Source organism: Emiliania huxleyi (assembly GCF_000372725.1).
Source record: "Emiliania huxleyi CCMP1516 chromosome Unknown EMIHUscaffold_21, whole genome shotgun sequence".
Lineage (NCBI taxonomy): Eukaryota > Haptophyta > Isochrysidales > Noelaerhabdaceae > Emiliania > Emiliania huxleyi.
In genome coordinates, this window is record NW_005200507.1 from 682,392 (window position 1) to 705,191 (window position 22,800).

The 22,800-nt window shown below is 65.3% G+C and overlaps 6 protein-coding genes across 6 annotated transcripts; 3 read left to right on the forward strand and 3 right to left on the reverse strand.

The window, feature by feature from the left end:
* Positions 1-1,102: 1,102 nt before the first annotated feature.
* EMIHUDRAFT_99973 (coproporphyrinogen III oxidase) lies at positions 1,103-2,755 on the reverse strand (the record flags this gene model as incomplete). The annotated part of the gene is made up of 4 exons (XM_005780873.1): positions 1,103-1,795; positions 1,834-1,977; positions 2,057-2,151; positions 2,260-2,755. 4 exons carry the CDS (start codon positions 2,753-2,755, stop codon positions 1,103-1,105), a joined length of 1,428 nt encoding a protein of 475 aa, XP_005780930.1.
* Positions 2,756-5,398: 2,643 nt separating this feature from the next.
* Positions 5,399-6,134, reverse strand: EMIHUDRAFT_204392 (hypothetical protein; the record flags this gene model as incomplete). The annotated part of the gene is made up of 2 exons (XM_005780874.1): positions 5,399-5,773; positions 5,925-6,134. 2 exons carry the CDS (start codon positions 6,132-6,134, stop codon positions 5,399-5,401), a joined length of 585 nt encoding a protein of 194 aa, XP_005780931.1.
* A 1,257-nt stretch (positions 6,135-7,391) lies between these two features.
* EMIHUDRAFT_204393 (Hypothetical protein) lies at positions 7,392-8,431 on the reverse strand (the record flags this gene model as incomplete). Its single annotated transcript, XM_005780875.1, has 3 exons — positions 7,392-7,544; positions 7,613-7,991; positions 8,367-8,431. The coding sequence occupies 3 exons, from the start codon at positions 8,429-8,431 to the stop codon at positions 7,392-7,394; spliced, it is 597 nt and encodes a 198-aa protein (XP_005780932.1).
* Positions 8,432-10,686: 2,255 nt separating this feature from the next.
* EMIHUDRAFT_99975 (hypothetical protein) lies at positions 10,687-14,523 on the forward strand (the record flags this gene model as incomplete). The annotated part of the gene is made up of 1 exon (XM_005780876.1): positions 10,687-14,523. One exon carries the CDS (start codon positions 10,687-10,689, stop codon positions 14,521-14,523), a length of 3,837 nt encoding a protein of 1,278 aa, XP_005780933.1.
* A 1,619-nt stretch (positions 14,524-16,142) lies between these two features.
* Positions 16,143-17,495, forward strand: EMIHUDRAFT_204396 (hypothetical protein; the record flags this gene model as incomplete). The annotated part of the gene is made up of 3 exons (XM_005780877.1): positions 16,143-16,706; positions 16,884-16,961; positions 17,151-17,495. 3 exons carry the CDS (start codon positions 16,143-16,145, stop codon positions 17,493-17,495), a joined length of 987 nt encoding a protein of 328 aa, XP_005780934.1.
* A 2,076-nt stretch (positions 17,496-19,571) lies between these two features.
* Positions 19,572-20,920, forward strand: EMIHUDRAFT_434802 (hypothetical protein). The gene has a single exon (XM_005780878.1). It carries the CDS (start codon positions 19,689-19,691, stop codon positions 20,688-20,690), a length of 1,002 nt encoding a protein of 333 aa, XP_005780935.1. The 5' UTR covers positions 19,572-19,688; the 3' UTR covers positions 20,691-20,920.
* Positions 20,921-22,800: the final 1,880 nt, after the last annotated feature.

The window sequence follows — 22,800 nt, forward strand, 5'->3', positions numbered from 1 at the left end:
ATGTAGGCGCGACGCTCTGACACCGAGTGTTGTGTGGTAGTACAAGATAGACTCACCATGGTCACAAGTCTTTAGTAAAACGCCAGCACTCGACACGACGAAGGTGTATTGGGCTCGAAGGCGCGGTGAACACAACTGCCTCGAGCGTACCGCTCAAACACGAGCCGAGGGGGCGGGAGGGGGGGCGGCGGGAGGCGGGAGCTGGGTCCAGTGCGCTCGGCTGCTGGGGGGGTCGGGACCCCCCCCCCAGCAGCAGCGCTCTGCTGCTGGGGGGGTCAGACCCCCCCCCCTAGCAGCAGGGACGGGCTTAGAAGTGCAGGGGGGGTACCGAGCAATGTGCGGCCGCTCCAGCCCACTGGGAGTAGAAAATACGCCCAAGGGGGCCAAGGAGGCAAGGAGGCGGCGCGGGGAAGCAGCATCAGGTGAGAGCAGGAAGGATGGCGCTTAGGGTCGGCTTTGAACAAGGGTTTCCAGGTTTTAGATCAGTATTGGTGTCGGCACACATCCCCACCAAATAGGTCAGCGGCAGTGCCTCTCTCGCAGGCTGATTTTGGCTGTTTTCGAGCTTGTTTTTGTTTTCAGTCTAGGGGGCCCGACCCCCTCAGAGGCGGCGGGCGGGCGCCCACTGACCGAGAGATCAAAACGGGACGGCCAGAGCTGGCAGGCTGCGAGAACCCATGATCACGCCATCCGCCTCGACGGACATCCACAGCTGCCCCCTGCCCGGCACTTTGGCGGGCGCAAGGGCGCAGCCCGGGGCGAACAAATGTAGTGCGCGAACTGCTGTCTGTGCCTGTTGGTAGTACCATGAGCTCATGAGCATGACTGGTATAGAGCTCTCTGCGAGTGCGTGTACTGGCGTGTATACTGTGTGGTTCTGACTGGCGCGCGCTGTAGCTCCCGCCCGGTTGCAACCGAACCGCCGCGGTTCCCCGGGCTGACGCGGTGATGCGGCAGGCACACGCTCACAACACCCATACAAATACGAGGAGACGATCGGATTGGGGTCCGGCATCAACTTTTTTGTGTTTCCTGTCTTTCACAGCGCTTGGTCAGCAGGGTTAGCGCGTCGGCACCCCTCCACCCCACCGCCCTGGAACGACTAACTTCCCGCCTCGCAGCCACCCAAGCCGCCCCCACCAACGTCGTCACGCTCGAGTCGTTCGTCGAGCCGGGCAAAGACGGTCGAAATCGCGTCATTCGAGAAGAGCAGCCCCTCCGGGTCTCGCAACGCGAAGCGACGGCAACGCGGTGCTGCCTCAGCACCGCTGTCGCCCCCGCCGCTCGCCTCCTCCGCCTCCATCACCCACCACTCGGCGGGCAACTCGGCTGCGGCGTCGCGGCACGCGCCCTCGGCCGCGGCGGCGAGCGTCTCGCCGAAGCGCGGCGTCAGCTCCGCCGGCAGCAGCCCCCGCGTGGTGCGGAGCTGCAGCATGATGAGTGTCGTCATCGCTTCGACGCCCTCCTCACGCACGCCCAGCTCCGCCTGCGCTGCCGCGAAGCCCCTATCGCCGGCGGCGGAGGCCGCCGCGCCGCCGCTGCCACGCGTAGTCAACCGCTGGCCACCCGCAGCCCGATGCTGGCGGCCCGCCCCCTCCGCCCCCTCGAGGCGGCGCACAAAGGCCTCGTATGCGTCCATTCGCCGCGGCCGCGCGAGCCGCACGCCGTCGAGGTGCGAAGTGGCGCCCAAGCCGAAAGCAAAGAAAGGCTCATTGCGCCAATAGGCGGAGTTGTGTTGCGAGCGGTGCCCCTCCCGCCCAAAGGAGGAGACCTCGTACCGCTGCAGCCCGTGCGCCTATCGTGCCACTGACCTGGCTAGGACACGTCTCGGACCCTCTGCCCGCGCCCCGCCGCAGCAGCGCGCGCCCTCAGCACAGCCGACGCCTCACGGTACATCTCCGCTGCGAGGGCCTCGTCGGGCAGCGCCTTGAGCGTGCCCGCCTCCGCCCACCGGCCGTACGCAGTGCGCGGCTCCACCTGACCGGCGGAGGGGAAGAGCGACTCGGCGGGTAGGTGCACAGAGGGAGGCGGTGGCGGAGGCGGTGCTCCGCGCGACCTGAAGGTCGTAGACAGAGATGTGCTGCGCGCCCGTCGTGGCGGCCGCATTGAGCGATCGGCGCCACGAGGCGAGGTCCTCGCCCGGGAGGCCGCCTAGTGGGCTCGGGCTCGCACCTCAGGGGGCGTGCCGAGGCACGAGAGCTGCGCCTCTCGCCGCGGCCTCGCCGATCAGGTCGACGCTCACAGAGCGAAGCGGGCTACCGGCCGAGGACTGCGCCTGCATGAGGATCTCGACGGCGGCGCGCGCCTCGGCGGCGTCGTGGGATCGGCCTGCCGACGTTAGCAGCTTGTCGTCGAACGACTGCACGCCGAGGCTCACGCGCGTGACGCCTGCCTCGAGGAAGGCGCGCAGCCGCGCTACATCGAAGGTGCCCGGATCCATCTCGAGCGTGACCTCGCACCCGTCGGCGAGACCATAGGCGTCGCGCAAGCCGTCGACCAGCCCCGCCAGCAGCGGAGGCGGCGTCAGCGACGGCGTGCCGCCACCAAAATACAGGGACGCGAGTGGCGGAGCACCCGGCTGCCGGCTCGGGCTGGCGGCGATCTCCCGGTGGAGGAGCGCGCAATACCGCTCCGCCGCCGCATCCGCAGCACCCGGCTTGGACCCGACGACAGAAATGGGAAAGTCGCAGTAGAAGCAGCGGCGGCGGCAGAAGGGCAGGTGGACGTAGGCGGCTCGAGGCGTTGCTGGCGGCATTGCTGCGGCGGCCGACGTCGTAGACATTGCAACCACCAGCGCATTTCGCACGCGCTGCCGGCGGTGTGGTAGCCACGCGAGCATGCGGCAAGCTACCACCCCGCTTGAAAGAATTTTACGACGCAACTCCCTCGCAGCTTGAAAGAATTTAAACAAAACAAGTCGCTCTCACAGCAGACAGGCTCGACACAGGTGCGAACTGGCGCGTGCTAGTACTATCCCGCTTGAAAGAAGGCAAGGACTTCGTGCATGCTCGGAGACCCGTGTTTACTTTATGCCCCCCTCCCTGCAAACGCGCACCTCCCAAGGGTCAGGGCTTTCCTGCTCGTAGCCCGTCCCCGAGCATCCGGCCCGCTGGGTGCGCTTCTTAAGGTCGTCTTAGCTCCCCGGCCCTGGGATGGATGTGAGTGAGGTTGCCGACTGCACCAAGTGCTCCAAGTACAACGAAACTCCCTCTCACAGCACTAGGCACGGGACTGGCGCGCACTGGCACTAACACCAAAGAAGAAAGCACAATCGCCCGTATCTTTCTCCAAACGCCGTAAAGACAGCGGCGTTCTGACACGGCGGCGTTCTTGTTCTGACAGCGTCGGCGCTGGCCTGCCTGCTCTTCACGCTGGCCACGCACCATGCTGCGCATCGCGAGCAATCGCGTAACACGGAGGGGCGGCGCCGGCCTTTTCTGGCTTTTTTGCGTCGGCTTTTTCGGATTCTCTCCCGCCTTCCTCTATGGGATTTTTTCTTGAACGTAAAGCGAACAGGTCAGGCGGATTCACGTCGCCAGCGAGTGCTGCAGCACAAACCGCGGCGGTGCAAGGCCCACCCTTGACTGCCGCCCGAGACCGTGCGGCGCGGTGGGAGAAGCGAGCAGGCATGGCTCATTTTCCAGGTTGAACCAGCACGATTTGTGAATGAGAGACTGCGTCGGCGTTCTCAGCGTCGCGAGGGCGAGCCCGTTGCGTTGACGGGTGGGGCGGAGAGAGCTTCCTGCTGCAATAGACGGAAGGCTAAGTGCACTGACAGTGCCGGAACTTTGCCTTTGTGCCCCAACGGTCCCCCTGGTACTTCGAAACATGGGTGCCTCAAAAATCTCTGTAGACCTTGACCCTGCAAGTTGAGCCGCCTCGGAGTCCGCCGGATCCTCCTCGTGATCAGAGCAAGAATCAGACTCATCGACGTGAGTCGCCATGCTGAGCGGTCCGCTGTCAGCCTCAACTACCGCCGCTGCAATCTCGCCAGGTTGAGTGGCGACCGTTGGGAGCGCGAGAGCCAGCGCCGCCGTACCTGGACGGGACCCGGCGGATGAGGCCCTCTCGTCGCGCCGACTGGCCGCGCTCCAGCTGCGAGAGGCTCGGGTAGATGATGTGGAGGAGGATGCCCTCGAAGTGGGAGCTACCCACGGCTCGGCAAGGGCCATCTCCGGCAGGGGCACGTTGGTGCTGCAGACAGAGTATTCGGAGCCCTCGCAGGCTGGTTCCTCAGACACGGCCTCCCTCTGAGCTGTGAGTTTCACCCGGCCGACTTGTTGCGGTTGGCATGTGGTCCTGAGCTGCTCGCGCCATTCTCTGCCGCTCACCAGGCGAGGATGGCGCAGCCGTCCAAGCGAGGAGGATCGGAAGCGACCAACTGGCGCGGACTGGTGCTGGCGGTGCATGGTAGGAAGCGAGGCGCAGGAGAGGAGGACCATGTGAGACAGTTGGGGTCGGCCCGCGTGCCGGTTTTGATCGGGGCGGCGGCCCGGCGAGGTGGTCGCAGCGGACGTTACACCCCCCCCCCCCCACCCCAAACACATACGTTTTTGCGCGCCAAAAAGATTGAACCCACTCCAAGTGCCCCCACGGATTACACTTACCTTCTCGGTCCGCGGTGAGCGGTGTGGGTCCTCTGTTGGAGAGAGTTTTTTTAAACCAACAAGAAATCACGACATTCACAGGTGATTTGGGCTCGGCAGCTTGTCAGCCCTCGGCCGAAGCTCTGCTTCCTGCTCTTCTCTTCTTCCTCCGTGGCGCGTCTGGGGGTCTTCTTCTTCCGGAGCCACGGGGGGAGAGTCCAGTCTCCTCGAGCCTGGAGAGTCTCTTTTGTCTTCACAGTTCAACTTATCAGACCCGGGAAGATGTTGTGGCTCGATTGCTAGATCTGAACATCCGTCACTGTTAGATACAATCTGAACACGCTCATACTTCTCAATCAACGCGGGGACAGGCCAACAGCCAGTGGGACGAACGAGGGCCGCGACGACGGCTCAAGCGGGAGGGGGCGGAGACAGTGGGCACGAGCGAGCGAAGTGGGCGAGGACACTGATGATGCACCCTGAGGATGCACCCTGAGGGAGGGTGTAGAGGATGTAGAGTGTAGAGCACTGTAGAGCTGTAGAGATGTAGAGCGCTCTGGAGCGCTGTAGAGCTGTAGAGCTCTACATCCGCCGCGTGACGATGCGGGTGCGTTGTAGAGCGATGTAGAGCGCGATTTTGCTGTAGAGTTTGTTGTAAGAGGCTCTACAGCCAACCCGCCGGGAAGGCAGTGACTCAAAGAGGTCGAGTCGCACTAATGGGGTGTCTCCGAGCTTACTGGAGCTCTGATGGACGGCCCTGACTATCCCTGACACGTGACACACAGAGAGTCACTCTGACGGCACACAACACCCTATAACTGCGTCATGACCAGCCTGCCATGCGTCGCCGGTGCCGCATTCGTCGCAGTGCTTCTGTAGCAGGCGGTGGACTGTCGGCTGCGAGGACGGTCGCATTTGCGCGAGGCGAGGCGAGCATTCAGACGCGTTGCATGCGCCATGACTCGCGCCAGCGCGTGCGGGAGCTCCTGGCTGAGCGTTGAGTCCAGGCGAGTTGCGCTGGCCACGATCGCTACGCCGAGCCGAGCTGACGCGCCGAGGCGCCGGCCAGTCGCAGCCGTGAGGCACGCCACAGCAGCAGAGGCACCTCCCACCCATTGGGCGGGCACACAGAAGGCCAGGGCAGCACTGGCAAGTGCAACGCGCCTCATGTCGGAGAGCGACCGTGCCTCGTTCGCCGCTTATTATGATGTAGAGTTTGTTGTAGAGATTTCACGTTGTACCTTTCCCACAAACGTTTCGAGTGGCGATCCGCCTTCGCTCTTGCGCTGCTCGCTCGCCCGGGCGGAGGGCATGACCGCCGAGGAGGCGAGTGGGCACCTGCCAGGCCTTCCGCAGGCAGCCTCTTGGGCAGACTGAGGGTCGGCTCTGCGTGGCGTGGCCCGTGCGCTGCGCTGCGCAAAGCTGCATGTGCTGTGGGAGCATCTGGTGCTTCCACTGGGAGGTGCGCGCCGCCTGCAGCTGGTGGAGGGCCGTGCCGCCGTGTGCCTGCTCCGTGGACAGGACAGGGAGGCGGCGCCGCAGCGCCATGGCCTCCGCTGCTTGCCGGTGCAGCACTGTGCTGCCTGGTGAGCAGCCTGCTGGTTCTGTGTGCGGCGTTGGCGAGGCTGCAGTGGCACTGTACTGCATGCCACGGCGAGTGGCGTGCGGCGCGCGCGTCGCCGCGCGTGGCACGGGAGGCGCGAGAGGCGCGGCTGTCGGTCAACCCCGCGGCGCATGCGCGCCGCGGAAGCTGCTCGACAGGCGACTTCATTGCGAACGCGGTCGCCGTTACTCCAACTTTGCTTTGCCGATCAAAAGCGCCCGTCCTTTGCTTTTTAGCCGCCGAAATTTAGCATGCTGCTTTTCTTTATAGGTGCCTCGCAGCTGCGTATTCTCGTATTATCTTCGAGTAAGGTATTGCGTGGGGGGACGGTGCGTATTCTCGTATCACTAGCTCCGAGTAGAGGGGGCGTCTGCAGTTAAGGGGAAACCTGGTACACGGGCCAACCCTCCGAGAGTATTCTTTAGCTCCGAGTAGAGGGGGCGTTCCGCAGCTAGGGGAAACCCGGAGCGCAGAGCCAACCCTCGGAGACCCGAGCCGTGTTATGGCCCTGCGAACGCGCACCCCCGGGGCTAGGGCTCTCTTGCCCGTAACCCGATGCCGAGCGTCCGGCCAACTGGGTGCGCTTCTCAGCTCCCCGGTCCTGGGCGTGAGGTTAATGACTGCACTCCAAGTGCTCCAAGTTGTAGAGCGCCTCTACATCGCTCTACAACGCACCCGCATCGTCACGCGGCGGATGTAGAGCTCTACAGCTCCACAGCGCTCCAGAGCGCTCTACATCTCTACAGCTCTACAGCGCTCTACACTCTACATCCTCTACACCCTCCCTCAGGATGCACCTTCGACTTAGGGAGCGGGGTTCAGCCGCTGGGCGGGCTTCAGGGTGGTGCTCACGCGAAAAGGAATCGACGCGATGTGCAAAGCATACAAGAAGGGGAGAAGGAAGAGGAGAGACGCCAGTGATGATGAAGCAGAGACTAGCGAGACGACGGAGGGAGGCGGGAGCACGACTTTTTGCCTCTTTGGACTTTGCGGAGATCACAGACGCAGCAGGAGGATGCGTACGAAGAGATTAGGAGCAGCAGGAACCCGAGGGACCCGATGTGGAAGACGGCTAGTGCTGGCGAGGACGACCCCGGCTAGTCGCCGACCACACCCACAAAGAACCATGCACAAAGATCGCACGGGCGGGGACCTGTTCCTTTTTGCCCATCGCACAGTAGAGGTGTCCGTTTTTATTTATCTCACCACTCCGCCTCGGGCTGCGACTCCACATAGAGACGGAGGTAGCGCTCTGGCGAGGCGTTGTCCGGGGGAAGATGCTCCGCATATAGGTAGGCGACCTGGGCCGGCTGCCGCAGCGTCGCCCGCAGCAGCGCAGAGTGCCCAGCCTCCTCCTACCGGTGCAAACGTCGAGGCGAGGGTGAGGAGGAGGCCGTGTCGCTCTTCAGCACTGTAGACGCACCTCCTTCACAAAGTGCACAAACTCGAATGCCTCGTCGTGCAGCAGCAGCGTGGCTGGCGTCATGCGGCCTATCCCGCCCGCTGCGTCGGAGCTGTTGTCCAGCGGCGCCTGCGCCTTCACCACCCAGACCCCCTGCCTCGGACTCGCTGCTGCCTTGGCAGCAAGCTCCTGCAGCGATGCCAGCATGCCGGGCGCCATTCTCCCAAGCCGATACGTCAAGCCGGAGCCCCGGTCGCCGGAGCCGATGCCCTGGAGCGGCCCGCCGTCGCTGGCGGGCTTGACGGCATTTGCCGGGTCACCGAGCAAGACATCTACGTGCTTGCCTCCTCGCAGCGAAGCAGTGTCGCAGAGAGGGCACGCCGCCAGATTTCGTGCTGCCCTTGGTACACACCTGCGTGCGAGAGTCTGCATACATGCACGTATGCGAACGGAGAGCTACGGACACAAGAATTATATAACGCACGGGCCCTCAGCGGAGCTGGGAAGAGGACCGCCGCAAGCGGCGTGGCGTGGAGCGGTTGAGCATCCCTCCGGGGGCCCCTCTGCGCCGGGGAGGCGTTGTTGGAGGCTAGGACGCAAGCGTCCGTCGAGCCCTTTTCAAACTCGGGGCCCACTCCGCTACGCTCCGACCCGAATTTGGAGGGCCTGAAAAGTTTAAGGTGTTGCTGCGCAAAAGGGGTCGGACACAGGGCGCAGCTCATGCTAAGAGCTAGAAGGGGAGCTAGAGAGAACGACTACCCTGTCCCTCGTACACCATCCGCCGAAGCCGAGCGGCCGGACTCTCCACCGGAATTTGTTGGCGTGCTGTCGCCGCGTCATCCGGCGGCTCCTCCTCTATGAGACGTCCGGGAGCACGCCCTGCCGTCGCCCTCGACGAGCGCCGCACACCTGCGCGGACAGTGGGCAGACGTTTCCGCCATGTGTCCTCGTGTGCCCGAAGAGCCTCAAGCCGGCGCGCACCGGTGGCAGCGCAGGATGAGGCGGCAGCTGTGGAGGGTTGGGGCGCATTTGAAGGCGCTGGCCCCGACGCGCCATTGACTGGGTCGGGGTGGTTCCTCACCCCTCTGGTTTCTTCAATCAAGCGGGAAGAGTCTGAGCAAGGGGGGCGGATGGGGCTGGCTGCGTCACCTTGGAGCATGAAAGGTTCCTACGATAAGGCTACTCGGGCACGCAGCGCCTTGGCTTGGCCCCCGAGCGGAGAGGCGGTCGACGACGCGCAGCATGACGGTGAGCGCAGCCTGACGACGCGTCTTGATGGACGGATCCTTCTGCCAGCTAACAAGAATTATCGGACGCGCCATGGGCACGGGACTGGCGCTAAACAAGGTTGCAGCGAGAAGCGGCGAGAGACTGCGAAAAGAGATACGAAGAGGCAGACTCCCCAGGGTGGGCGACGGCTAGCGCACCACACTCCTCTCCTTAAAATCCCTGTGGGTGGCGGCGTGCCGTTCTCCCATCCCTCCCTTGGGTTGTGTGTTTTCTTTCTTTCTTTCTTTCTTTGGCGCTAAACAAAGAAGTTCTCGCGCAAACAAATACACAAGTCCTCCCCCCTCGCTTTTGCAAAATCCTGCAAAGGTGGGGACGTGTCTGTCCTCGACCCAGCCCTAGCTTGGGATGTCCGTTGTATTTATTTATTTTATCATACACATTCCCTTTGCTTGTCTGCTTTTTTTATTTCTTTTAGCTGAAACATTGGAAACAAAAAAGAAAGAAGCACGCTGAGGGCGGTGCCGTGACATGGACCTCCTGGCTCGAACTCGTGTGACACTCGTGGAGAGAGAGAGAGAGAGTTCCTCGTCCGGCCATGTATGTGCAAAGACCTTCCAGGCCTGTGGTCGTCGCGGAAGGAGGAGTGCGCACGTCGGCTGAGGCTGCTGCTTGCTGCGGCGCCCGAGGAGCCCGGAACGTCATCGTCCGGCAAGCGCAGCCGCCGGAGAGAGAGAGAGAATTCTTGATACGAAACCACGACGACACACACCAGTCGACTCGCATCGGTTGCCTCCATGAACGGCGGAGCTATTCTCGCGCCCACACCACACCTGGCTCCAACGTGGACACGCCCATAGCTGGGGACACTACTAGGTCACGCATGGCATCACAGAAGTTTTATCTCTGGGCCCCGAAAGGCATCTCTAGCAGTGTCGTTACACATGCCCCCTCCCCTCCTGGGCGCATGCGCCTCACGTCTCGCCAGAGCATAAGCCCTTGGCGTGTGGCGAGACGAGTTTTTCGCCATCGCAGCGAGCAGCAAGCCGCCCGCCGCAAACAGCCGGAGGCCTCGCCGCGGCACTGGCTGCGCCGCGGTCCCGCACCCGTCGACGCAGCTCCCCCCGCGGAAGACCGCGCGTAGCAACGTCTTGACGATCGAGATGAGCGTGCCTGAAGCTCGCCCACCTACTGCCCCTGAGAGTTGGTTATTGAGTGGGATCAGCTCCCCCCCTTGGGATCGAAGCCGCCACAACCTCACACCCAACATCCCAGGCGGGATCAGAAGGGGACTCCACACCGGACACCGCCCGGGCACAGCCCCCCTACCCGTCGGATCGCACAGAGGGCCCCCTCGGAGCAGCCCACACACAATCACGCATCGGCAGAGTTAGTGCCTGAGTCAGGCAGACAGCACAGACAAGGAGAGGAGAGAGAGAGAGGAGAGAGAGAGAGAGGAGAGAGGAGAGGGTGAGGGAGTGTGTACACGTGAGGAGTGGGGAGGGTGTCTGTGGTGGGTTGTAGTCCTACTACGTGGTTAAAACCACGCGCCCCTCAGGAGCTTAAGGTAGAGCTGAGCGTCCTAGACGCCTCGGTGCCTCCCACCGGGTGAGACCATCTCTCTCTCTCTCTCTCTCTCTCTCTCTCTCTCTCGCAGCCGCCGCCCCGACCGAGACACTGAGATTTAGGTTTTGGTTCAGTTTGGTTAGGCACTGCGGCGGCGAGTGGGCGCTCGGCACGGCCGAGAGGCGGCAGTGGCGTTTGCGTGATGAGGCCAGCGCCATCGTCACTGTCTGCTCCCTAATTCCTTGCCTGAATCGCCCTTTTTTATCAAAACCGGCGGTCGCGGACATACGAATGTGATATACATGAGGCTAGTGGCGCCAATCGCTCGCTCCACGCTCGCGCACTCGTCGCGCCTGTGGACGCCATCGGACCTCGTCCAGTACTACGAGTCGCCTTTTGCCAGCTGGATGGACCGGCTCGCGGCGGAGCATCCAGCGCACCCGCTCGCCGCTCGCCGCGACCCGCCAGATCCGTTCCTCTCCATGCTCGGGAAGAAGGGCATGGCTGGCGAGCAGGAGGCGATGCGGAAGCTTTTCCTCGGCCTCGGCCTCGGCGTCGCCGACCTCTCTGCGGAGGCGCGCGGCGACGCGCTGGCTCAGAGGGCTCTCGTGACGGCCGAGGCGATGCGGGAGCGGCCGGACGTCATCTACCAGGCGCCCCTGGCGGCGGGCTCCTTTGCGGGCGTGGCTGACTTTCTGGTGCGCTCCGACCTCCTCGGCCGCGACGAGGCCTCGCGAGGCGACCCGGCTCTCTACACGGTGTGGGACGCAAAGCTGACGCGGCACGTGCGGCCGCAGCAGCTGATCCAGCTGTGCTGCTACGCCGAGATGCTCGCCGAGATGCAGGGCGCGCGCCCGGAGACGGTCTCCCTCGTACTCGGCGGCTCCGCCGCCCGCGTCGCCAGCTTCCGGCTCGCAGAGCACCGCGCGCACTTTGCCAGCCTGCGGCGGCGCTTTCTCGCCTTTCACGCCGGCTTCGACGCCGCCGCAGAGCCGCCGGCCGCGCCGACGCGCTCTGCGCCCGCCGGGCAGTGGCGCGGGCTCGCCGACGCGGAGCTGCTCGCGCGGGACGACCTCCGCCTCGTGGCGCGCCTCTCGCAGCGGCAGGCGGCGCTGCTCTCCGCCGCCGGAGTCCGGAGCGCGGCAGCGCTGGCGGAGCTGCCGCCCGGCCAGGCTGTCGGCGGGGTCGAGCGGGCGGCGCTCTCGCGGCTGCGCGAGCAGGCCTCCCTGCAGCTGCAGGCGCGCGGCGCCCCCGACGAGCCGCCGCCCTACCGCCTTCTCCCGTGGAGCCGCGCCGCCGGCCTCGCCCTGCTGCCGCCACCGTCGCCGTCCGACCTCTTCTTCGACCTCGAGGGCTTCCCGCTCGCGGAGGGGCATGCGCCCGAGGGGCCGGCCGCGCCGCCGGAGAGGCTCGCCGACTTCGCGGCGAACGGCGCCGCGGACGAGGCGGCGCGCGGGCGCGAGTACTTGTGGGGCGCGGCGACGCGGGGCGGACACGTCGCGGCGAGCGCCGCGGCGGGCGGCGGCGGCGGCGTCGGCGCGGCGCTCTTCGAGAACGACGACGAGTTTGTGGCGTGGTGGGCGCACAGCTACGCGCAGGAGAAGGCGGCTCTCGAGGGCTTCGTCGATTGGGCGGTCTCGCTCAAGCGGTCCGAGCCGCGCATGCACATTTACCACTATGGCGCGTACGAGGTGTCGGCGCTGCGGCGGCTCGCGATGCGGCACGCGACGCGGGAGGCGGAGGTTGACGAGCTGCTGCGCGGCGGCGCGCTGGTGGACCTGTACGCGGTGGTGCGGGGCGGGCTCCTCCTCGGCACCGAGAACTACTCGATCAAGTCGGTCGAGAAGCTCTACCGCGGCGGCGGCGGAGGAGGCCGCGACACCGCCGTGGCCAAGGGCGACCAGTCCGTGGTGGTCTACGACGCGTGGCTCGAGGCGCCGGACGGGAGCGACGCGGCCTCCTCCGCGACGCTCGCGAGCCTCCTCGAGTACAACCGCGACGACTGCATCTCCACCAGGCAGCTCGCCGACTGGGTCTGGCGCTTGCGCACCGAGCACCCCGCCGCCCCGCCCGCCGCCCCGCCCGCCGACGCCGGGCCGGCCGCCGACGATCCGTCGGGCGGCGCCGCCGCCCCCGCCGCCGCTCTGTCGGAGAGGGCGGCCGAGGAGGCGGCCGAGGTGGAGGAGCTCGAGCGCCTCCTCGCGTCGTCCACCGAGTGGCCCGAGGGAAGCCCGCTGGCGAGCGAGCAGGTCCGCTCCACCCTGTCGGCGCTGCTGCACTTCCACAAGCGCGAGGCCAAGCCCGGCTGGTGGCGCCGCTTCGACTGGCTCGCCGCGGCGCCCGAGGCGATGGTGGAGGACGAGCGCACCCTCGGGATGCTCCGCCGCACCGGCGCACCGCCCTACAAGACGAGCCCGCGCAAGCGGCGGATGGTTTACGAGTACGAGGCGGAGCCGCAGCCGAGCAAGCTCGAGGCGGGCGCCGCCGTCGTGCTCTGCCAGCACGGGGGCGGCGACGCCGACGATGGCGAGCGGGCGGGAGGGGTGGGCCTTCCCGCCGCCTTGGTGACGGCGGACGCGGCCAGCGGCACCTTCGGCGTCGAGTGCTCCGTCGAGCCCGCCGGGTGCATCTCCCTGCTGCCCGACGAGTACGTCGACGCGTCCCCCATCCCGGCGGCGGTGCGCGCGGCGGTGCGCTCGCTCGCGGAGCGGCCCGAGGAGCACACCGCACTCAGCTGCTTCCTCGCGCGCCGCCCGCCCCGCGCGCTCCAGGGCGGCGCCGGCGAGCCGGCGGCGGCCGCGTCGGTCTCGTCGGTCGTGGGTGCGGCGCTGCGGCTCGAGAGCGACTACCTGTGCGTGCAGGGGCCGCCCGGCACGGGCAAGACGTTCGTCGGCTCGCGCGCGGCGGCGGCGCTGATCGCAGCCGGCCGGCGCGTGGGCGTGCTCGCGCACTCGCACGCCGCGGTGCACAACATGGTCGAGAAGACGATCGGGGCGCTCTCGCGCGCGGGCGCGCGGGGCAGGGTCGTCAAGATTGGCGGCGACAAGGAGGAGGCGGCGCGGCTGCAGCGCGGCTGCGGCGAGGGGCTGCGCGTGGAGCGCGTGGCGAGCGCGTCGGCGCTCAAGGGCGAGCCGCTCGACGAGGACGTGCTGCTCGTCGGCGGCACGGCGTGGGCCTTCTCCAGCGAGGCTCTCGCCGGCCAGGTCGACGTGCTGCTGGTGGACGAGGCGGGACAGCTGCCGCTCGCAAACCTGGTCGGCGCTTCGCGCGCGGCGGACAGCCTCGTGCTGCTCGGCGACCAGATGCAGCTGCCCGCGCCGTGCGAGGGCACCCACCCCGCCGAGTCGGGCCGCTCCGGCCTCGAGTACTTGCTGCGTGGCGAGCCGACCGTGCCGCCGTCGCTCGGCGTCTTCCTCTCCGAGTCGCACCGGCTGCACCCCGCCCTCTGCTCGCTCGTGTCGGAGCTGGTCTACTCGGGCCGCCTCTCCTCGCACGCCTCGGCCGCCCGCCGCTCCCTCGCGCTCGGGCAGCGGCCGCCCGCAGCCGGCTGCCCGCCTCGCTTGCGCCGCGCCGCTGGCGTCGAGTGCGTCGACGTCGAGCACCGCGGAAACAGCCAGTCGTCCTCGGAGGAGGCGCGCGTGGTGGCGGAGCTGTGCGATGAGCTCCTCGGCGCCGACCTGCTCGACGGCGGCGGCGCGCCGCGCGCGCTCCGCTGGGAGGACATCGTCGTCGTCGCGCCGTACAACGCGCAGGTCCGCCTCCTGCGCTCGGTGCTCGGCCCAAAGGCGCGCGTCGGGACGGTGGATCGGTTCCAGGGGCAGGAGGCGCCGGTCGTGCTGCTGAGCCTGTGTCACTCCGACTTCGCGGCCGCCGACACGGCGGACGCCGGGCTCGAGGGTGAGGCGGCCGCCGCCGGCGGCGGCCGCGGCCTCTCGTTTGTGCTGAACCCGAACCGGCTCAACGTGGCGCTCACGCGCGCGCAGTGCCTGGCGGTGGTGGTCGCCTCGCCCCGCCTCGCGGAGGCGCCGGTGCGGTCCGTGCGGCAGCTGCGCGAGGTGAACTTCCTGGCGCGCATCCGCGAGGTCGGCGGGGCGACTCCCGAGATCGACGGCGACGAGCCGCCCCTCGGCGGGGGCTAGGCGCAGCTCTCGCTAGCTCTCCTTTTGCGATGCCGCGTGTGTACAGCTACAGGCTGCCGTACTTTATACCACGTTCCGATGTGTAAACAGAGGTGTCTCTTCTACCTCCCCGCTTACGTAGCGGTGGCACTTGGAGTGCACTCCGGCAACCTCACACCGGGCCATACAGTGGGTTGCGGGCATTCGATATAATAATAGAAAGCGTCGCATAGATTAAGAAACCACGCCGAGCGATTTCTGCAAAAATCTAAGAAACCACGGCGCGCCGCAGGCGCGGCTCCGAGAAAAGGCCAGAGACGAGTGTGAACGGGAGCTCCCAGCTCGTCCTCTGGGGGCGGGGGCGCGGGGGCCCCCGGAGGCACCGTGCGCCGCGCAGCAGTGCGGAAACGGGGCTCCGGCTCCGTTAGTCTCCGTTAGCACCAACTTCCCGATTAAGCTAGGTTAATCAGAGGGCAGATTTGGAGAGATCTCGAGGAGTACATACAGATAGACCCTCCAACCATCAGAAAACTCCGACCTGATCGGTCGTACTGACCGCCGACAGATCACTCCAGACAGCAGACAGGCCGACGTCTGCACGCGGCCGACACTCTCTCTCGCGGCCGGCCGGGCGAGAGGCTTGACACGATCCGACCCTGCGACCCTGACGCTGCTGCTCTAGCTATCAGACATGCACTGCTGACTGCTGCCACAATGTGCGACCTGTGCTGGCCCACTTGGCGGCCTTCCCGGTCAGTGGTGAGGCGCAGTTCAGAGCTGTCGATGGCGCGATGCCGCACTGGTCCCACATCGGTGACACGAGACCACCACGTTTGCCGGTCCAAGAGAGAGGCACCGGCGCTGTCCTGAGAAGGTGCGTGGTCCCTCTTGACTGCCCATGCGCGCGAGGCTGCGTAGGCATAGCCTCGAGAGTGCCAACAGCCAATCCGAGGCGACGCGCATTGCGTCAGAAGCGTGCACGCAGCTGGAAGGACACCTTCCTACTGGCCGTACGATCAGGTCGTCACTGAATGCTTGATACTAAGGCCGCGAGCTATGCAGGCGGTCAGTTGTGCATCATGGCACGGTCAGCAGCGCCGACAGGCTGTCGCAAGGCGTGATAGCATGGCCGCAAGTACGCCGGATTCCCATGAAAACAAGTAAAAATGCGCAAAAAAGAAGAGGGAAAAATCGAAAAAATCGGCGCCTGCGGCGGGCCATGGGACCCCATCGCCCCCCCGCACGGATACCCTCTAGGGCCCTCGCGCCCCCCAGAGAGCTCGTCAAGATTTCTCTTCGCCTGCGCGGCGCGCGCACTTGGCATTTTGCACACCGCTGTTTATACTCGTTTATTCACGAGGCGACCCCACTTGGAGCACTTGGAGTGCAGTCATTAACCGCACATCCAGGGCCGGGGAGCTCAGAAGCGCACCCAGCGGGCCGGATGATTGGCATCGGGTTGCGGGCAAGAGAGCCCTAGCCCTGGGGGTGCGCGATCGCAGGGAAAGGGCCGTAAAGTAACCTCGTTTGCAAGTCTGCGGTGTTCTGATGAGTGAGAGGTGTGGATGGAGGCGTGTGCGTCTTGAGTCGGTGGCAGACTGGCTGGCGGCATCGGATTAGTGACCGCAGCTCTACCATAAATGTCTGACCAAGCGCAAGCGGACTCGCACAGCGATTCGCTGTGCTCGTCCCAAGTTCGCGGCGGCAGGCATCTCCTCGTCCTCTCCTCGGCGGGCAAGCCCATCTTTTCGCTGCAGCACGGCGACGAGACGTCCGTCGCCGATCTTGCCGCGCTTGTCGCCGCAATCGTGTCCTTTGTGCAGCGCGGCGGCGACGAGATCCGGCACGTGCGTGCGGGCGCGACCTCGCTCGCCTTTCTCGTGCGTGGGCCGCTCTATCTCGTCGCCTCCTCCTCGTGCGGCGATACGGTGCCCTACCTCTCCCGCCAGCTGGCCGCACTGCACGCGCAGCTCCTCTCTGTCCTCACCTCAAAGGTGGAGGAGGTGTTCGCGCGCAACGCCGGCTTCGACCTGCGCTCGCTCCTCGGCGGCACCGACCGCGCTCTGCAGAGGATGCTGCGCGGCGCCACCTCCTCTCCCTCGCTGCTGCTGCAGGCGCCGCCCGCGATGCGAGCACCGCCGGCGCTGCGCGGCGAGCTCACGCGAAGGCTGCGGCGGAACCGGCCGGCGCCGCTCCTCTTCGCCGTGCTGCTCGGCCACGGGCGGCTCCTCACGGCGCTGCGCGGCCAGCGCGCGGCGCTCGGCGCATCGGACCTGCTCCTCCTCCTCAACGCGATCTCCGAGGCGGCCGAGGGCGGCGAGGGCGGCGGCGAGGGGAGAGGCGGCGAGGGCGGCGGCGGCGAGGGGAGGGGCGGCCGGCAGTTTGCCGACGACCAGTCGCAGTCCTGGCTGCCGCTTTGCTTGCCGCACTTCAATGAGCGCGGCTTCTTGCACGCGCACGTCTCGACCGTCGGCCAGCACCTCCGCCTCGTCCTCCTCTCGCCCGACCGCGACGCCTTCGCTCCCCTCGCCGCGCACCGCGACGCCTTTGCCGCCTCGCTCGCCGCCCTCGCGCCACCCGCCGCCTCCGCGCTCGCCGCCGCCCTCGCCGCGCCCTCGCCGCCGCTTGAGGCGGCCGGCGTGCCCGAGCTGCTGCACTACGCCTACACGGCCACCTCCCTCGGCCAGTCCACCTCGCCGCTCCTCCCGGCCGGCAGCCCGTACGCCGAGCCGGCCGCACTCGAGCGGCTCCTCCGCCGTTACCAGCGCGCGCAGGCCCGCACGCACGCCAAGGGCAGGGACGGCCCGGCGCACGAGTATTTTGCGGCCTCCGACTCGGAGCTCGTCGTCGCGTGGCGCGGCGCCGGCTTTGAGCTCTACGTGGCGCTCTGGCCGCTGATACAGCTTCCGGCCGCGGCCGCAGCGTGCAGCCAGCTACTGCGCTGGCTGCGGCGGGAGGAAAAGGCCCTCTTCCTGACGTACACCAAGTATTGAACACCCACCCTGGGTTTTTACTTAAGTGTTAAGAAGTCTCTCCACAGAGAAGTGTACTTGAGCGAGTGAGCTTGTGTACCTTGTTACGTAGTGTCCTTGTGTGGTTTCTTCTCTTTCCTCGTCGCGAGGAGTCGCACTCTGTCAGGGGAGACAGACGCAAAACCGTGCACGTATAGCGTACCGCGAAGGTACAAGGTTCTCCCCACACTCTGACGTCTCTCTGACCTGACTGTCAGTCTGACGTATCTGAGACTGAGAGTGAGACGTGAGAGTGAGTTTTTGAGTACTGGGAGAGTGTAGTGTGAGTGTGTGTGTAGACCTAGAGTCCTAGACGTGAGGCGGAGAGCCGGGAGGTGGCAGGTGCGGGCGAGTCCGCGCCCTGGTCTTGCTCGGTTCTCTCTCACCCTCTCAGCAGCTCGAGTCGTCCCTCGAGGAGACGACCGAGAGAAGATAGCGCTTAGCGGTTAGCGCAGAGGCCCCCCCGGAACGCGGCGCTATACGCGGGCGCGGTTGACCTAAGGTAGTACCTAAGGCTGCCCGCGTGTATGTGCGGCCTGAACCTGTTCGTGGAGCGATTTTGGTTTGTTTGCGGGCACGCGTGACGCACGTGTGTACGTGTCCAGTCTCCACACTCCAGTCAAGTGTACGTTACTTTTAGCTTACTGGGAGAAGGGGGACTCTCTCTCTCCAGTGTATGGTTAGGAGAGTGTGTATGTGAGAGCGGGAAAAGGAGTGGAACGAGAAGGCGCTCAAGAAGAAGCCCGTACTTGTAATTTGAAGAGACAGAATGATTGACGATATGGAAAGCAGAGGGCGCATGGCAAGCGAAGGAACCTTCCATCCCGGCCGGCGGTGGTTCGAATCCACATGCTAGTCCACACATGTGACTCATGAGCCGAGCGAGGGGGAGGGGTGTGAGAGGCCTGACATCTGAAGCTCACCCAATGGAATTCACAAAAGAGGAAGTGAGGAACTCCGACCCACACCTGGATATGGATGGATGATTTGCTGACTGAACAAGCTCCTCTCGACTCTCGCTCGTGGCACGATCGGTCCACAACTGCCACCACCGACGACATCTCCAAGCACCAATGTGCGGATCACAGTAGCCCCGGGACGGGGGGGGGGCGGGCCTCACCCGGGACTCACCCCGAGACCCCACCCCGGGACGCGCCGGCTGCGGGTGAGGCCCCACCCCCGGGGCAGTGAGGGGCAGGGGCGGGGCGGAGCTCCTCAGAGTGAGGGGCGCCCCGGGTGCCCCCCCACCCCCGCCACCCCGCCCCCCGGGCACCCGACCCGCCCTCAGCTCTCAGCTCCCCACCACGCAAGGTGCAGCGGACCGACCTGGTGGGCAAGCGGATGATCATGAAGACCTTTGGCGGCCATGGCACCTTCGTCGGAGATATCGTCTCTTACGACCCGGAGACGGGATGTTACCAGCAGGTCACCTATGAGGACGGCGACAAGGAGGGCTTCTCGCGAGCCTCTGTCCAGGCTGGCGTGCGGCGATTCCAGGCCCAGGCAAAGTGATGCGATCCGTCTCGCCGAGGCGCGCTTTTTTGCGTCCGCCTCGGTAGATGTTAGAGACTTTGTGCGTTTGGAGCAGTGCGGACTGTCTGTGCAGAGTAGAGTGGGGTCTCACCCGTTTATTAGTTTATTTGTAGTATTGTTCTGTGTGAGCGGTGGTACGCCGCACAGGCCGCTCTCCCTCGCCTCGGCGGTGTGCGGGTGGTGCCGCGGCGTGGCGCGGGCCGGGGGCGCGCGGTAGGCGTACGGGGCCGCGTGCGCGTGGCCCGCCCGTGGTGCCCCTGGCTGGGTCGGGCAGCGAGCACCCCCCCGGGACGGCGCATCGCGAGTGAGGTCCCGGGGTGGGGCAGGTGAGGGAGGGGGCGGGGACGGCCAGGCCCCGGTGAGCCCCGGGTGAGGCCCGACCCCCCCCCCGTCCCGGGGCTACTGTGATAAGCACACAAGGAGATGATGGAGAGGCAGATGGTACATGTGGGATTTTGTTCGGTCCATGGGGAAAAAGAAAGTCTTTCGAGCGGGCTGCAGACTTGTCATCTTGGCTGTTCGATGTCTGCTGGTTATGCTTCTGCAATCTCCTTCACTGCCGCAGGCATCGCGGTGGGCGCATCGCTTGCATCGCTCGCGTACAACACATTCCGCATCGCGGAGCGACAAGGCAGCGATTTGATGATGGCAGAGACCACGGCGCAAAAGCTCGAGACCGCGGCTCAGAAGCTTGAGGAGATATACGCGGCCGCCGTCGCGGACCTCAGCGCCGTGCGCCAAGAGCTGACGGCGACGGCCGAGCTTCGTCAGGCACTCGAGCAGGCGACGGCAATAAAACTCAAAGGCGAGCTCCAGGCCCCTTCAACGGCGGCGGCGTTCCCAGTGAATGTCGAGCAGAGCCTCGCCAAGCAGGACACGGCGGCCGAGGCGGCGGCCGAGGCGGCGGCTGACGAGGCTGCGGTTGCCGAGGCGGCAACGGAGGCGGCTGCCGCCGACGCAGAGGCGGCTCTGCACGCGCGGTGCGACTCGCTGTTTGTCGAGCAAGCCTTCGCCCAACTGCTCGAGACGCTCACCGCGGCGCTCTCGTCCGGCCGCGGCGCACCGGAGCAACTCCTGTGGCGCGCCGCGCGGGCGTGCAAGAAGCTCGCCGAGGCGGAGGACCCGAAGTCGGAGGTGCGGATGGAGCACTTGCGCGACGGGCTCGAGTACGCCACGCGCGCGCTCGAGGCGGCGCCCGAGCTCGGCGCCGCGCACAAGTGGTACGCCATCCTCCTCGGCACGAGGCCCGGCTCGACGGCCGACAAGATCAAGTCGTCCTTTGCGGTCAAGCAGCACTTTGACCGCGCGGCGGAGCTCGACCCCGCCGACCCCACCTCGCGGCACCTGGTCGGGCTGTGGTGCTACGAGGTGGCGAGGCTGTCGTGGCTCGAGCGGAAGGCGGCGAGTGCGCTCTTCGCGTCGCCGCCCGAGGCGACCTACCAGGAGGCGTACACGCACCTCTCCCACGCCGAGCGGCTCGAGCCTGGCTTCTACGCAAACAACCGGCTCCTGCTCGCAAAGTGCTGCTCGGAGATGGGCCAGAGGCAGGAGGCGCGGGACTGGCTCGCCGAGTGCCTCGCGATGGAGCCGCGCGACGCCGACGACCGCAAGGCGCTGCAGGAGGCGGCCAAGCTGCGCTATTGAGCTCTGAGCTCCACAAAGGGGCGGCGCGTCGTGTCTTGGGTGTCGATCTTGGGTGAGCTTTGGTGGGCGCGGCGGGGATCGCGGGAAGGGAGGCAGGCGAGCACGCACAGGGCCAGTGCGGCCAACACATGCGAGTACATACAGTATCAGTAACCTGGAAATTCGAACGTCGCGTGGGATTATCCTCTAGGACTCGTATATGTTATACGTTTATGTTGGGTCATTATACATTAACAAGAAACAGGGTCCCTCTAGCTCTCTACACACCGCTCTTGACCGAAGTCTTGAGGCGCTTGTGACTCTGTGTGCGCATGCATCCAGGAGTGTGTCAAACCCTCTCTTAGACACCATTGGCATTGCGCATGGCTTGTGGCCTTGGGAGTCCCCCCCCCCCCCCCCCCCGCCCAGACCCCAGACAGCCAGAGCTTCTTGTATGTTTTGTAATGACCAACATCAAGAAGACAACGGCTGCTCAGGCGGCCGCTCAGGCCGCTCAGGCGGCCGCTCTCGGACGGTACAGGTTGGTCACCCTCCGCTTGGTTCTATCCAGTATCCTCGCGGCGACTGGTACACCTTGTACTGGGATGGCAGCTCGGCCGACAAGGTCGCAAGGCGCGCTGTCTTCCCGACGCTCGAGCACGACGACCACGACCCCGGCACCCTCGCAGAGCGCATCAGGCGCGACAAGCGCGAGCGGTCCGACCGTCCTCCGACGACTCCTCCTCCGACCAAGACTCATGCGGCTCCGGCTCTACTAGCGAGGCGAATGACATATTCGACACCCTCGGCGACCATCTCGGCTACGGTTCCGACTCCGGCTTCGGCTGGTAGTCGACAAGCTGCCGAGCCCAAATCACTGTCAGTGCCAGATTTCTTGTTGGCTTCTAAAAATCTCTTTCTCTCCAACATCCGTGTTCTGTGTTGTTTTGTTACGGGAGGAAGGGATGTCGTTTCTTTTTCCGAACCCTGTCGAACGGGTGAACATGTGTGTTTTATTTTTGCTTGGGGCGGACATCATGACGGGGTAGTAGGGTAGGTCTTGTAGGTCTGGGCCCTCCCGTCGGGGTTTTCCCTCTCTTCACGCTGGAATTTTCAAACAAAATTCAAGGAATTTTCACAGCAGAACAAAGAAATTTTCCGGGGAAATCACGATGTCAAACGTGGTCCCCAAATGGGTGATCTGATGCTTGTAGGGCCTGAGAGTGGCCTGCCATGCCACAGGGAAGGTCTCCTGGTCTGTGGTTGCAGGAGAGTACCACACCATCCATCACTTTAGTTGGTATAGTACCCCACCTTCACCCATCCACTATGGAGCACTTGGTCTTGGAGTGCAATTATCAGCCTCACATCCAGGGCCGGGGGGCTAAGTCCTAAGAAGCACACCCAGCGGGCCAGATGATCGGGATCGGGTTGCGGGCAAGAGAGCCCTAGCCCTGGGGGGGTGCGCGTTCGCAGGGAAAGGGCCGTAATGTAAACATGGGTCTCCGAGAGGGCTCCGTGTACCGGGTTTCCCCTTAACTGCAGAACGCCCCCTCTACTAGTTTCCCATAAGTAGGGTAGGTAGGTAGGTAGGTAGGTAGGGGCAGGGGAGGGGCCGGCCAGGGTTTTGCAGAATTTCATCATGATGTCCGCCAAAAATAAAGTAGAGCTCTACCTCCGGTGCACAAAAATGAGCGGAAATTTTGGGGAGTCGTCTCAGTCTCACGTGAATTCGTCCCTGTCTCACTCTCAGCGTCTCAGCGGTGTCTCAATAGATCCAGCACTCCGTCTCAACACTTCCGTCTCACTTCCGTCTCTGACTGCCTTCTCGTCCGTCTCAGCGCGGCAGGCTCCCGAGAGTGCCGAGATTGCCCAAGATAACCCGTGCAACCTCATGAGGTGGTCGGGGCACTGTGTCTGGTTCCCCAGAGTACACGAGATGTCCACCGAGAGGTCGGAGGACGTGTCCACGAACTTCCGGGACACCTGCGGGCCGGCCATGACCCAGATCGGCGAGCACACGTGAGCTCGGGAGTTCGCCCTGCGCAACCCGGCCGCCAACTGCGTGCACTTCGTGTCTCAGTGACAAGACTGACACCTGCTACCAGCTTTCGATTCAAGCTTGCCCCGC

What these genes read in the sequence shown, in the direction of transcription:
- EMIHUDRAFT_434802 (XM_005780878.1), top strand. Translation starts at nt 19,689, where the DNA reads ATGATGGCAGAGACCACGGCGCAAAAGCTCGAGACCGCGGCTCAGAAG.